Source organism: Nasonia vitripennis, chromosome 2, assembly GCF_009193385.2.
Source record: "Nasonia vitripennis strain AsymCx chromosome 2, Nvit_psr_1.1, whole genome shotgun sequence".
NCBI lineage: Eukaryota > Metazoa > Arthropoda > Insecta > Hymenoptera > Pteromalidae > Nasonia > Nasonia vitripennis.
Genome location: NC_045758.1, coordinates 431805 through 446601, shown reverse-complemented (window position 1 = coordinate 446601; position 14797 = coordinate 431805). Strand labels below are relative to the sequence as shown.

At 42.8% G+C, this 14797-nt stretch overlaps 3 protein-coding genes across 9 annotated transcripts in view; 2 read left to right on the top strand and 1 right to left on the bottom strand.

Moving 5' to 3' along the window:
* LOC100116939 (homeotic protein spalt-major) overlaps nt 1-2364 on the top strand; it is an 81940-nt gene extending 79576 nt beyond the window's left edge. For 4 of the 7 annotated variants that reach the window (XM_016982332.3, XM_016982331.3, XM_008209623.3 and 1 more), the window contains one exon: nt 705-2364. In XM_016982332.3, the coding sequence (XP_016837821.1) occupies nt 705-1235 (531 nt within the window). In that variant the 3' untranslated portion in view covers nt 1236-2364. Of the gene's footprint in view, nt 1-654 lie in introns of all 7 variants that reach the window. The other 3 variants (XM_031922900.2, XM_031922898.2, XM_031922899.2) reach the window with 2 other exon arrangements.
* A 4164-nt stretch (nt 2365-6528) lies between these two features.
* LOC100117011 lies at nt 6529-12748 on the top strand. The gene is made up of 6 exons (XM_008209124.4): nt 6529-7369; nt 9112-9311; nt 9380-9707; nt 9785-10330; nt 10407-10929; nt 11015-12748. The coding sequence occupies exons 2-6, from the start codon at nt 9152-9154 to the stop codon at nt 11552-11554; spliced, it is 2097 nt and encodes a 698-aa protein (XP_008207346.2). The 5' UTR covers nt 6529-7369; nt 9112-9151; the 3' UTR covers nt 11555-12748.
* Nucleotides 12336-14694, bottom strand: LOC100117057 (dnaJ homolog shv). Its single transcript, XM_016982340.3, has 5 exons — nt 14499-14694; nt 13770-14154; nt 13399-13667; nt 13036-13322; nt 12336-12951 (listed from the first exon to the last, which is right to left on the bottom strand). Exons 1-5 carry the CDS (start codon nt 14567-14569, stop codon nt 12887-12889), a joined length of 1077 nt encoding a protein of 358 aa, XP_016837829.1. The 5' UTR covers nt 14570-14694; the 3' UTR covers nt 12336-12886.
* Between the last annotated feature and the right edge of the window lie 103 nt (nt 14695-14797).

The following is a 14797-nucleotide window of genomic DNA, read 5'->3' as shown; positions in this document are numbered from 1 at the left end:
GCAATTTTTGAAGATTGCCCAAAGGACTTCAGTAGAAGCAGTCGGCGTATGGTCCGCCGCCCAAAAACTTTGTAGAGTTTGAAGAGACATGATAAATATTTTCAGTTACGCGTTCCCTTTGGGCAAACTACAAACTCTCGCACTCCATTTTCGAAGACAAAAACAACCGCGTGCGAGAACTCTGGCTTCGAGATTAGTTTGTTTACCAAAAACAAAGAGAATGCATGGGAGTTTATTTATACCTATCAGAAGTTTACTGCTAACGATGAGCATTTTTCCACGCACCGTCAAATAAAAAACGTTACATAAAGCTCGGGTAAAAATAACAGTGGCCAAAAGCAGATATTTTAAGATCTTTGTATTTAATGTTTAACAATCTCTTGATGTTTCAAACTTGAACCTTTTTTTAAAAAGAAAAGATTATCATTCCGACGGTTGCAGAGAGAAAGAGAGAGCCAAGGCATAAACTGCAATGATTATTACCGTCAGAACATGCTCAGTGCTGCTCTCTCTCTCTCTCTCTCTCTCTCTCTCTCTCTCTCTCTCTCTCTCTGCAACAGACACGTATGCATTTGTGTTAGCTAAGTAGAGAAAGCAAAAACAAGACAGAAGTTCTCACCGCAACCGTTTCTCTTTTCGTTTCTGTTCCCACAGGTGATAGCTCCCGAATAAACGCGCAAACCAAACCCCTATGACTCTTACAGCTGAACGAGATCTCGGTGATCCAGGGCAGCAACGGTTTGCCTCTGCCTAGCCACCCGGTCGGGGCCAACAAGTACGCCGGTCTCTTCGGTTCGGTCTACGCGGCAGCGGCCGCCAGCGGGGCCGGCTTCCCGGGTGCCAACCACCACCACTACGGCGCCGACAAGCAGCAGGCTCTCACTCCACCCATGAGCAACGGGCCCCTCGACATGATGGGGCCCAAGTCCGCGGGTTCGCTGCTCTTCCAGCCAGGGCCGCGCACCACAACGCCGCCCTCGCCGGCCCACTCGCCCGGAACACCGTCCTCCAACACGGGCAGCCAACATTCGGCGAGCCTGCCCTGGAGCAGTGCGGCCGAGGCCGCCATACGCCAGCACCATTACGAGAGGGAGGCGGCTGTTGTCGCCGCAGCGGCAGCGGCGGCTGCGGCCGCTGCTGCTCAACGACCCGAGAGCGAAAGCTCGCCACCCGCACAGGCGCCCTCGAGACTACCGCCACCCACCGCACCTCGAGGGGAGGGACTGGCCGCCTAGAGTGCAGAATAGTGACCTTAGATTGTTTTCTATTTTTTACGACGAGTAGGTGTTAGGAGCCAAGAGGATTTTGGTTGTTTGTTTGGAGTTCGTAAAGGGAGAGCGCTTGTTTTAGAGGCTATGTTGCTTGCAAAAGTTGATTATCATTGTAATTTTTTTATCTTTGTTCGATGTGAAATTGTAAGTTGTGGTGAGATCGCCGCGTTGATTGTCGACGATCGGATTTCTCATGGACTGAATAGCGCATTTGTTGCCGTTGGAACTTTCGGTTAACGTAAGGCGTTTAACGTAAGTTATGTAGTGTGAGTGAAACTCGAGCGATTCCACGCATTTTTCCGTGTATACTTGGAACTTTTCGATTGCCAGCCGTTCCACATACACTTCCCCACCCAGTCTTCCCCAACTGCGAGATTGACTGCGAAATGAGGTGCGAATTTGTTGGAAGTCTATAATTAAGGTCTATATTTTTTGTTCTTTCGGTAGTCGAACTTATTTTTCAATCAAAGTTTTGTGATTGTGCACGTACTAGATTTTATATTGCAAGTCTTTGATAGTGGCTGAGTTTAAGAACAAAATATATGCGACCTGTGTCAACAAATCCACACTCTCCACTCGAAAGCAAGTAGAACAGCCTCGGATCACATAGACTGAACGACCGAGCGCCTGCGACGCAACATATCTCTCTCGTACAGTTTCTACGCCACAATGAAAAAGCACTGGCAGACGAAGACACCATGTTCCTATTATCACACTAGTCTTAACAATGTATAAAATAAAATACTGCAGACGCGGAACTCTCGCCAATTGATAATGGTCAGCGATTTATCCGGGTTTGCGTTAGGCTAATCATAGACCCGGAAAACTCGAGTCGTCGACTATCGAGCCTCCTTTAGATATTTTTCTCCTCTGTCACCATGCAGCGTCAAAAGTATCAAAGTACTTCGGCCATGTAAAGCATTCCGATTTCGTCACAGTTCAAATACTTTTTTCGTAACGCGATTTTTGTTTAACAGTCACATTTTGAAGTACATACATTTTCTTCATCGTGCTTTGATGCTTTTATTTATGATCTGACATTGGAAAAAGTTAGGAATTGAATTTGTTATTAAATATAAATGATTTCCATCTACTTTTTTCAATGTACATGAATCTGACATGTTTTCATCGAGCGTAACATATTTTATCGTTATTATTATGATTATTCTTTTCACAATAATATACTGTCGATCCACTTGATACTAAAGGTGAGCGCGACTCGCGGCGCCTGCAGACAGAGCTCCTAATAGTCGAGAATATCTAACAAAATTTAATTTAAAAGATCAGTGAAAAATTCTTTTAAAAACGTAGAGCCGTGAAACATGTGACGCCGCGTCTCAGCGCCAAGCCTCTGTATCCGACCGTCCATAATAAGTTGGCAGAATATTATGTGATGGTCTCCTCACCTAGGCGCTAAGCTAACGTTATGCATATAGCGAATGAAAATGCAAGAAAACAAAAACGACGTATACATGTATGCGACGCACGTATATGTATATCGATATAAATATATATATATAAATATAAAAAAGAAGAATGTATTAGAGAAAAATCGGGGTGTGAATGATATTTGTACACAGATGCGATGTAACGAAGAATGGATGATAGTAGTCGCGAATGAAATATATAGATTTATTGAATATGTAAGCTTGAAATCGTGAGCGAATGATCTAAGAAAGAAAGCAAAGAGTACACAAATGTAAGTAGAAGCGGGCCCGGCAGCGCCCCTCGCTGTGATATGAGAGGAGCAGCCTGCAATCACTAAACCAATGTACTTATATCCTGTATAATAGTATTATATATATATATATATATATATATATATATATATATATATATATATATATATATATATATATATATATATATATATATATATATATATAAAATAAATTAATTATAGCATTCTATCAGTATCGTTTGTAGAAGTGTATGTCTGTACACGAGAGAATAAACCGGGGATATATTTGTTTATTAAAGTAAAATAAAAGCAATTCGAATTAACGTGATGTTTTGTATATCGCGCGTTCGAACGTCACTGTGATTCGCAATGCTATTGCGGTAGCTTGTTTTGTTACAAAAAGAGCGACTAATTCGTATTTTTGAACGGAAAAAATTCTATGCAATTTATCATCACTTATTTTTTAGTTTTTATAAAAATGAAAAACCAAAGTTTTTGCTTTTCTTATTTCTAACGTTTTTTTTTTGCATTTTGTTAGTAGACTAGTTGTTTATTTTACATTAGTTTCCTTATATGTAAAGTAACGAATACACTTACTTGAGGTGGATTGCGTTTATCGTGCAATCGACTTTTTCACTGCTAGATAAATACATCGTGTGATGGTAAAGTTAACGTGATTTGAACGAAATATCGGTTTCTCGTATATGGTAATCTGAATTTAAAATACTATAAACACGAGATTTACATCACACTATAAAATACTTACAGAACAATGTGATGCGTGGGCAATTTACATAATATCAAATCGGAAAAAGATTGTACGTGTGGCTTACAAAAGCGGAGCATAATAATATAAAAACACATTTTTCAAAGTACGCGGTGACTGAGCGGTGGGGAACACCGCTTTTCCTAGCCGCAGAATAATCGACTTGTGCGTGGTCAGCATTGAAAGCATATCGATCATTTTTTGTATTCCAAAAAAAAACTCAAAATATATTTCTACGTTGGAGATTGCAAAGTTAAATAAGCAAAGCTGTAGGAACTAAAATAACTCACAGTGTACAATATATTTATTGATAAATGGAACATCAAAATAATTCGACGAATAAGTGAGCTATAAAGATAAAATAAATGTAGGATTAGGAAATCACGTGTATAAATTGTCTTATCAAAAAATAATCATGCATTTTTGTCGGACATTTTTTAATGACAAAGGATCTTTTAAAAAATCTATACTCAATGACGTGAGAATTAACCGATGCGAAATATGCGTGGAATGAAATGGTGATAGCGGCACGCGCTGTGTAAAATATTAATAGTATAATATTAATATTAATAATATTAATTGGAAAATGACACGATGTGTGCTAGTACTTGAAAAATCAAACGTGTTAAGAGTTTTCTCAATTAAGGAATTCGTGTACAAGGTGTTGGCGCGGAAAAATAATCGAGAAAGTGCTATATTGTAAATATGTGTGAGATTTGAGAGGGGTGCAATGAAATTAAATAAATCGAACCAGACGTTGGAGAAGCTTCGAGAAAGAATATGATAATGAAAAAGTCGATGTACACATTTACTAGAGTTAAATTACCAAGGTTATCGCGTTAAGACGTAGACTTAATGTATATTCATTAATTATTGTAAAACAATACCGAACTTTTAATCGCCTCACGATTCTGTGAATAATATGATTGTGGTATGCTCGTTGTCCAAAAAAAAAACAAAAAAATAAAACTGAAGAATTGCTTGTCGACTTTACGTTTTCTGTAAATATTGTATAATCCGTGTATAAACATGACTCTATTAGCCATGAGCGTATCATTGTAGTTAAATACGTTACGAATCCATTATATCTATATCACTTCAATAATAAACCATTATTATTATGACGAATGAATACAATATTTTTGTTGATCACCTCCCAGATTTAAATGCTTCGTAAAATGTCCATTACGTATTATGGTATATATATATATATATATATATAGTTTAATTTTATTATTTAAACACTATTAAAGTTGTTCAATCGATTCAGAATATAAATGTGTCACGAGTAAGGCGGGAAGAATTAAAAGCACACTGGAGCGACCTCTGTGGACGAATGCTATAACAGTGTGTACTAAATCTGTTTTACTCTACACTGATAAACTCCTTTTTATTACTTATCAACTCATAAAACATCCTAATATAATACTTTGTTAATGATTTTACAACTCTTCAACATATTTATAAACGATCAAAACATTGAAAAGCTATTTTGATATTATGCTATTTTTTTATATTTTTCTTATTGGTACAAATTTTTATCCCCGATCCTTTTTTAAAATAGGTGTAAAATTTTGATTGCATACTAAACCTTTTTTTAAATTTTCATTGATGAAAAGTTTTGCAAATGTGTGAAATTGATTGGTTATATATACGTGTATATGCTAAAATATATATCGAAGAACATTATAGCTATCGTGTCTAATATAATGCGATAATTGCATGTCTGTGCCTATGGAGTGATCATAGAAACATTCAATTACGTCCAAACAGATAGTTGTGTACGCGACTGGACTGTTTTATCGTTATTCCAGATATGCCGCTTTAGATAAAATAATTTTAAGAAGTAACCATTGTAATAAAAAAAATAAGACATTTTAGAAGGAACATTAAATAGGGCTTTAAGAATCCTCCTTAATAATAAAAAATGAGCCAGCAAAACTCAAGCTATTATAGCGTAGGCGCTTATAACTTTGTGTGTTCAGGATTAACTGCAAAGGCTGAAAGTTAATCGCTATTAAAGACGTGTGCGACCAATCGATATGCAGCCCTTTCTCTCGTATTGCTTTCTTCTCCATTGCTCTCTTACATCTTTCCATAATCTACGGCAAACTTTCTCTTACGTTTCCTTATCTTAGCTAATATCCTAATAAATTGTTGTCTGCGAACAAACACGTTGAGTACTATCTTGCTGAGAATAAATATTTAAATATTACTCGAAATGGGAATCCTGAACCAAAATATGAAGCCCATCATTATCTTATCTGCCACTTCGTTTATTGCACGATGGCCTTAATCGCATGCTTTTTATCGCATGCTTTTTATCGCAAAACAAGGTTTATCCTATTTTTATTTGATGAGAATCAGAGTTCATGATATCAGTCGAGCAACACGAAAATTTGCCACCAAATAAAGCGGCTGAGCTCGCAAGCGCAACGCAAAACAATTTCTATTCAGAGCCGAACAATCGGACAATAACGGAGCCGCGGGTCGGCACAGTAGCAAAAATTAGGCCATCCAGCCAGGCCTAAAGCTTCGGCAGTAACGGCCGCCAGCGGCATCGAGAGACAAAACGCGGAAGTGAGATTGAGAGTCTTGTAGCAGGGCAGAGAGGGGATGGAATCAAGGGTGATGCCGCGAAGGGGGAACGATTCTAGCCCAATGTACATTGTGTATACGTACGTGCGCGCACACACACATGGGGCGAAGGTGCCCACCCGACGGGGGCCAGAACTCGGAAGCGCGCGCGCGCTCGCTTCTATCGACCAGATATGCCCTCTCTCTTTCTCTCCTGCAACCCCCGGAGAGCCGCAGCGTGGCGGGGGCTCGCGCGCGCGCTCCTCGCGGAAAATCTAGTCCTAAAATGCGCCAGGAGCGACGGAGCTGCATACGTAAGTGCTCGCTGCTCGGCAGGCCTGCTCGCGCCGCTTCGTCCTGCTGATCCGACTTTTTGCGCTATCGCCTCACGGCTTTGGCGTAATTAATCAGCCGTGCTTTTCGAGTTTGAGGAAAGTGGTCGCACGTGTCGCCGTAGCAGAAGCTCAGCGAGGTGCAATAAACGCAACACACGCCGGCGATAAGGATGGAGCCGCAGGATTACGTGGCCCAACTCTTCGAGGAAATTTTTTTGAAAATTGAGGAAAGTCCTCTGCGAGCTACAGCTTCGTAAACAACGGCCAGCAAGAGGTGCACAACGGCCAGCAAGAGGTGCACAACGCTCGCGCGGATCTACGCTGGATATACCTCATACATACTGACGTCCCGACGATGATGCGCCGTCGCTCATCAGCCGCAGCAGCGCGAGCAGCAGAAGGTGACATTGCCGGAGGCCAGTGCGCGATGATAAAAAAAATATAGTATAACAAACCTAAAGAGGGATAGCGTCGAATTTGGCGGATGCGGCGCGGCGAGCCGAATGAAGAGCGAGAGAGCGGGGCAGAGAGCGAGGTTTATCTTTTTTTCGCAGCGCACACTCCTCAGGCCTCGGCCGCTGCTATTGCTGCTGCGGATGGAGCTGGAGGGGGAGAAGAGCGACGTAGTGTCGTCGGGCGGCTCGAGCATGCCCTCGTGAAATTTCGACGAGCAGATGATGCGTTATAGCTGAGCGATGGGGAGCTGCTGACGCCTTTGGAGCCCTGCGCCTGGCACCGCGTAAGCATAATGTCATTGCATTCAGATCTATACATGTCGCTTGTTTTCCCTCGTTTCTTTTCTTTTATTTTCCTTCCCGTTAATTGTGCGCGTCGTCATCTGTCATCGATTTCAATTTGCAGTCATTTGCGTGTAGTCATTAGTTCTTTGGTGAAATTCAATTTCGAAGTACCAGTTTTATCTAATCGGGCTCGAAATCGGCTCTATCCTGAACAAACATGTTATCAGGTGCAATCATTGTGCACTGCTATGGACGGATAACCTTGTAAAAATGTTGTATCGCACAGCGAATTGATCGGACAATTTTAACAATAACAATTCATAAAAAAATTAACAAAAAGATTTACACTACACTTGCTCGTTACATTTAATTTGCTGGAGCGCGCGTGGCCGTAGGCTTTGATTATTATTGTTATGGAGGCATTGTGATTCATTCAAGAATGTAATCAAATTTTGCCGAGAAACTTTTGGGAATGTTTCCAGCGTTTCCATTCATATCGCGCACTGTTATACATTTTCTGCGATTACTGCTTCGCTGCTGGTATTCATACGCTGTTTCGACGTTATAATAGTCTATCTATATGTACTGCTAAAAAATGCAGCAGAACTGCGGTTGACTTGCGGATTGACACGGGCTTCTGCTGCGGCGGCAGCAGCTCCAATAAATCTGACGCTAATCTGCTCCAGTTTTCCGCTTTCTGTCGCAGTTAATAGGCCGTTCGGTGAAAAGCATTTGTGTGCATAGCTGAAATTATTTGAAAAACTGCCTCAAAATGCACGTCCTACAATCTCCTTCCATTTTCGTCGTTATCGTGCTTTTAAGGGTGATGCGCTCATCTATAGAACACGGCTGCAAACTGCTTATCTATCGAGTTTTTTCCAAGTGCTCTTAGCGCATGAGCTCGGACTGCTTTTACGCTCAAAGAGGATATAGAAAACTGCTTGCTCAAGCTAAAATAATTTACCTCGAGCTTTATTCAATCTGTCGGCTGCATCATTATCCTGGGTCTTTTTTTGCAAAAACGAAGAGTAGCATTTCAATGCTCACTTTTGCATCGTTCATAAATTTTCGCGGAAAACTCGCTCGCGACTTACGCAAAGTGTCAAGAACCTGGTGCACGCGAAACAGCACATTTCCCTGAGAGCCGTCAATAAACTCACGCCGTAATATAAGTGAGTCGCGTAACGAGCTTGCAGGAAAGCTGTACGTCTTCCGTGTGCTCGCAAAATCTGTATGAAAAATCTCCCTTAGCAGAAGCCTACGTAGGTAATAACAACAGCTGTCGCGAATCTACGCGTTCGTATTTGTATACATACGAGACGTGACGTGGGCACTGGCACGCGACGGTATAGTCCCGCACGCAGCTTTCATTTCAATCTCGCGAAGGGAGGGTCGATGCATGGGCAAAAGCAAAGTCTCTTTGCCCGGTCAATTAACATTAGCCGGAGGATTTTGAGCGCAGCGGCTCGAGCTGTGCAGCCAGGCAGCCAGGCAGGCAGCAGTATCTTATCGGCAGAAATATTAATCAGAGCGAGATGCTTTGATTGCGTTTTGCCGAGTGAAATCGAATGTTTGCACTACGCGCAGTTTTCTCGATGGCTTTGCGAGGCTTTGCGAGGCGTTGAACTCCAGCTTTTTTTTACTTATAAAACTTTGTTTTGTCCTTTATTACGTCTTGCTAGTGGTAGACGAGTAAGTAAATTTTACAACAAGTTGCTTGCATGATGTTATCATTTTTTAGGTAAAGCTTGAAAACAACAATCCCAGATGACGATGATCAAATGGCGAAAATGCCGTTTGAAGCAGGGAGTTTGAAGGGGAGCCTACGACTGAAAAGATGGCTAATAGGACTACTTATCTTTTTATTGGCATCTTTGTTGGCGATCAACAGCTTTACAATCGGTCAATTTCGAATAATCCCGCTCGGGAGTTCTAATCAAGGTTGGTTATAAAAAGTTGTCGTTGAAGAATGCTCTGAAATTAAAACCCCCGATGAATGAATTTTCCAGTAAACGACATCGAAGCTAAACCCCAAGAGTCGACGACGACGACGACGACGACGACGACGGGACCGCCGCAGCAGAGCGGCTACGTCGTGAACACGAGGGGCTGTCGTATTCCGGACCTGAGTCCGTTCGAGCCGTCGGTGTCGCGCTACATCGACAAGGCCAAGCCCATAGTCTGCGAGCAGGGCTCGCACCTGCCCCTCGTCGAGTCCAACAACAGCGCGATCTTCGTCAACCCGGAGGCCAGGCCCCACTACTACAACGAGACCGAGAGTATCGACTGCTGCTGGCGCAGCTTCTGGCGCACCGACAACAAGGACAATGAAGTCACGTAAGCTCCCAAACTCGTGATCTAATGATTCGGCTGGAGTCTCTCTGATTAAAATAGAAAAAAAAAAAAAAAATCAGTGTCAGCAGAGACTGCCACCCCTTCCAAGAGGCCGTCTTCGTCAACGACGAGTTCGTCCGCGTCGAGTGTCAGCGTCGCAACGAGACGGTCTACCGGGACTACTTTGCCTTCGTTCCCCGCAAGCTGCAGGTCGAGGAGCGCTGCCGCCTGCAGGCCCGCGAGCTCCTCTCGAACTACGTCGTGCCGCCGACCCCCCCGGCATCCGGCCACGACAAGCTCAGCGTGCTGGTGGTCGGCATCGACTCGGTCTCCCGGCTCAACTTCCACCGCTCGATGCCCCGGAGCTTGGAGCTGCTCAGGCAGCTGGGGGCGGTCGAGATGCTCGGCTACAACAAGGTCGCCGACAACACCTACCCGAACCTCGTGCCGGTGCTCAGCGGCCTCTCGCAGGAGGAGTTCGAGCAGCTCTGCTGGACCAACCACAAGAAGCCCTTCGACAGGTGCCCCCTCATATGGAAGTACTTCCAGGCGAAGGGCTACAGGACGATCTTCGGGGAGGACGCCTGCGCCATGACGACTTTCAATTACCTCAAGCCGGGATTCAGGTGAGCTGGAAGCGGCGAGAGTTGCGAGAGATGAATCGTGCGAGCGAGGAGTGAAAAAAATGCAAATCTTGTTCAGGCTGCAGCCGACGGACTACTACCTCCGGCCCTTCTGCGTCGCGGCGGAGACCGAGATCGGCAACACGCACAAGCTCAACGCAGACCTCTGCCTGGGCACGCGCTACAACTTCGACAGCCTGCTGCACTACACGCGCAAGGTCGCTGAGGAGTTCGCGGCCGATCCGTACTTCGGCTTCTTCTGGCAGGCCAGCCTGACCCACGACTACATCGAGTACCCGCAGCTCGGAGACGACTCCTACCACGACTTCTTCGCGTACCTCGACAAGAACGACCTGCTGCGCGACACGGCCTTGATCTTCATGAGCGACCACGGGATGCGGTGGGGCTCCTTCAGGCAGACCTACCAGGGCAGGCTCGAGGACAGTCTTCCCTTTCTTTTTATACTCCTGCCGGACTGGTGGAAGCAGGACCATCCCGCCGCCTGGGACAATCTGCAGAGGAACGCGAGGAGTCTGACCACGCCGTTCGACCTGCACGAGACTCTCAGGGACATTCTGGAGCCCAAGCGGCTTCTGCAGAAGGTAAAATAGCTCTCTGCGCTTCTGTTGTCATCAAAAGCTCAATATTTCGACGCTAGTGTACATGCGACGGCACTTGGTTTTGCAGGCGCCTCGAGACCCGAGCCAAAGCGTGCTCCCCTCGGTGGAGCCGGACGCGATTCCCAGAGGCATCAGCATGTTCAAGCCGATCCCGGACTACCGCAGCTGCGAGCTGGCCGGCATCCCCGAGCACTGGTGCATGTGCCACAGTCGACGCAACGTCTCGCACGACGACCCGGTCGTCCTCAAAGTCGTGGACTTTGTCGTCAGAGAGATCAATGACATGCTGGCCAAGTATCCGCAGTGCGCGAGACTCGCGCCACTGTCGCTGCTCGACGCGAAAGCTCTCGGCGACCGCAGCTCCGAGTCCGACGACAAGGCCAAGAAGAAGGACGAGGACAAACAGCCGGCGGCGCCCTGGACGGACTACACCGTCACGCTCGAGACGACGCCCGGCAACGCCGTCTTCGAGGGCTCGACCAGGTACCGCAGCGACAACGGCACCATGACTCTCGTGGGCTCGATCAGCAGGTTGAACGCCTACGGCAAGCAGAGCGCCTGCGTCGACGACTTTCACATGAGACTCTACTGTTACTGCCAGCACTGAGCCAAAGCGAGACTTCGCTATAAGGGTGGCGGACTGCTGAATTTCCAATTGTCTTTCGAAATGCGCTTTTTCTTATTCTCTTGTTCAAGATCGCCGTAGGTTTAGGGCTTCTCACAGCGAGCGTCGTATTGCCAAGCGTGTGTCATGCTGTGACGCCGACAAAGGATTTTTAATGAACCAGGGCCTAATTGACTCTTAAGGTGACGAATGTTCAAACGCCTACTTTATTCACAGGCATTTAACTATACATCTCAGAAATAGAACTGGCTGATGTTGTTTAGGTTTTAATAACTATACTACGTACTGTTTTCGTGCCATCTCGTTGTTTTCCGCAACTCGAGGAAATTTTACTGCTACAAGGACATATGTCGTGTATCTTATTGCGTTGAAGATGCTATTTGTGATATTTTATAGTAATGTAAATAAATGTTATGATGATGCATACTGTTACGAAGGTTCAATATTTTTTCATCGTGCTCGCGACAAATAATGGCCTATGAATTCTTGCATTGTACGAACTGTAAATGACCTATCGTGCATTCTAACTGGGTGAACTGAACGAGTCTAGCGTATCTTGATTGTAAGCACGTCGCACAATAATTTCACTTTGCATACCTCACGGTGTGCAACGGAAAATTAAACGTACAAGGAAGAGTAATCGTTTCTTATCAAGTCAACAACTATGTACAAAGTACTATTTTTAAATTTATTTGACAGAGCATATTTTCGTGTTCCAAGGAGTTTGTTAAATGTGTCAATTTAATAAAAAAAAACTTCCGAATACTATAAAATGTTGTTTTATTTCCTTGTCGTCGTTCGTTTTTTCTTACGTATACCAATTTTGGTAAATGTTCACATGCGCAATTTAAGTAGTGAATTAAATCTAGCTTTGCAAGACAGTGATTTATGCAATAATTAAATTTCGAATCATATTACAATTTATTATTCATTTGCTAGATTATGCATGATTTTCTTCGACACATCACCTGATAAAAAGTGTTGGATCTTAATTTACAAAGGTAAAAATGCAAAAAACACTCTTTTATAAAGCATTCGCACAGCATACACGCTTTTATCCACTTTACAATAACTTAAATACTTGAATTGAATTCATTTAAACCAGCTGCGGCAGTTTACACAATTGATTGTAAATTTTTGTTTTCGCAGTCTTCATTTGACTCTCTAGTTCTAAGTTAGAAACGTTAAAAATGTCTCGGAGTCAAATTGCACTGATAGTCGGATCCAGCATCGCTTGGAATGGGCGTAAACGCGCAGTGGTTATTCAGCTAATGATACTTTCCAGCATCATTATTTGTAATTTTTTTTACCTATTTAGTTTCCTCCGATCCCGTTGTATATTCTGTTTACAGAACTTTGGTCTAGTAGTTTTCTTATATCTGTAAATACATTTATTTTATCAATGAAGATTTGCTAGTTGGCTGTCACAACGTGCTGAATAGCACGTGAATTTTTGTTCTTACCTTCTTTCTCAGTTTCCGAGAGTTCTGTCTCAGGGAAAGCAATATCAAATGTAATAAATAAAGTTCCGTGAAGATTATTGTTGTCGTAATTGGGCATTCCTTCACCCTTCTTCCGCATACGAGCTCCGGGTTTAGTAATTTTGTCCCTCTGAATTGTAACTTTATGTCCATCTAAGTGCGTGATTTCAAGAGTAAAACCAACTAAAGCATCTTGTAATGAAATCGTGACATTTGTATAGAGATCGTCGCCTCTTCTTTCGAAAACTGGATGGGGTTGAGTCTTAATTCTGCGCGAACGAATAGATTAAATATAGTTAAGAAAGTCAATTACTTTTTATAAATAAAGTACTGTTGAAAACTTACTTGATAATCAAATCTCCAGGCTCCCCATCAAGATGCGGTTCGCCTTCAGCTGTGAATTTGGTTTCCTGACCGTCAACCATACCAGGTTCAATCTCTACTTCCAGTGTTCGTTCTTCATTTACAAAAATTACATTAGGACACTCGGAACAAACTGTTTGCTGCATCATTTGGAAGCGCCCATTTCCTAAGTTACGAGTGACTAATTCCTGCCTACAATTACATTTTCTTGTTCCCTTAGCAGTTTTCATAACTGGCTTATTTCTTGTAATCTATAAAAAGAATCATTTATATTGATAGAATGTAATCTATTTAAATTATGATATTCATAATTAATAAATTAATATAATACGATATGAAGGTCAAAGACATACCTCTACAAAATTACCACTATACAATTCTTCCAGTGTTACACTAAGATCTACTACAACATTAGAACCTTTTGGGGTTTGATGCTGATTGTGTGATTCGCCGCCAAAGTGAAAATCAAAGTCACCAAAGAAGCTTGCAAACGGGTCATGATTATTCATCATTCCATCCTTTTTCAAACAGTCTTCACCACATTTGTCGTACATTGCCCTTTTCTCTTCATCTGAAAGTACTTCATAAGCCGCTCCAAGGTCTTGGAATTTTTTTGACGATTCAGGATCATTTTTGTTTTTATCAGGATGTAATTCCTTTGCTAGCCTTCTGTATGCTTTTTTTATGGCATGTGTGCTTGCACTCCTCGACAAGCCCAAAATAGCATAAAAGTCTCTCCTGCAACAAAATAATAACAGTAACAATGATGCAATAAAGATATTTTATGAATTACCAGGCAGGAATGTCAGGTTGACAAGTGCTACTACTGCAATTGGTTAAGAATAGACAAAAATCAATAAGACAATATTCCAGTCAGTAAGTGCTCTGACCAAGTCTTAAATGATATAAATTGGTAGATTTTAACAAATAAAATACGTATAAGTAAAGATAAAAAGGTAAATTAACCACTAAAGCGTTAGTGTTTATAATTGGCGAGGTTATGTGCCACATACGGACTATCGATCAGTGTAATTTTTATATCAAAATGAAGAAAATTTGTTGCAAAAACGATTTTTACTCACCCAGCGAGACAAGCGACTAAACATAATAATAAATTAAGTATTATTAACCAGAAAAACCGAAAGCCTGCCATCCTAGCAGACGTTTTAGAAGCCCCAGGATTTTGGATCGTGGTGAACGACGATTGGTTGGCTTATAATCGCGGCGTGACGTCACCGCCGCCAGATGGCCATACGATGCGCGGCTACGTGGTGCTGAGCTCGCTGTTTTTCAAACATAATTTATATACACTTAATCACTTATCCATAATATGTCTTTATATGGTCGTTTAAGTAGGTATCTTCTTCGCGGAAAATACCGC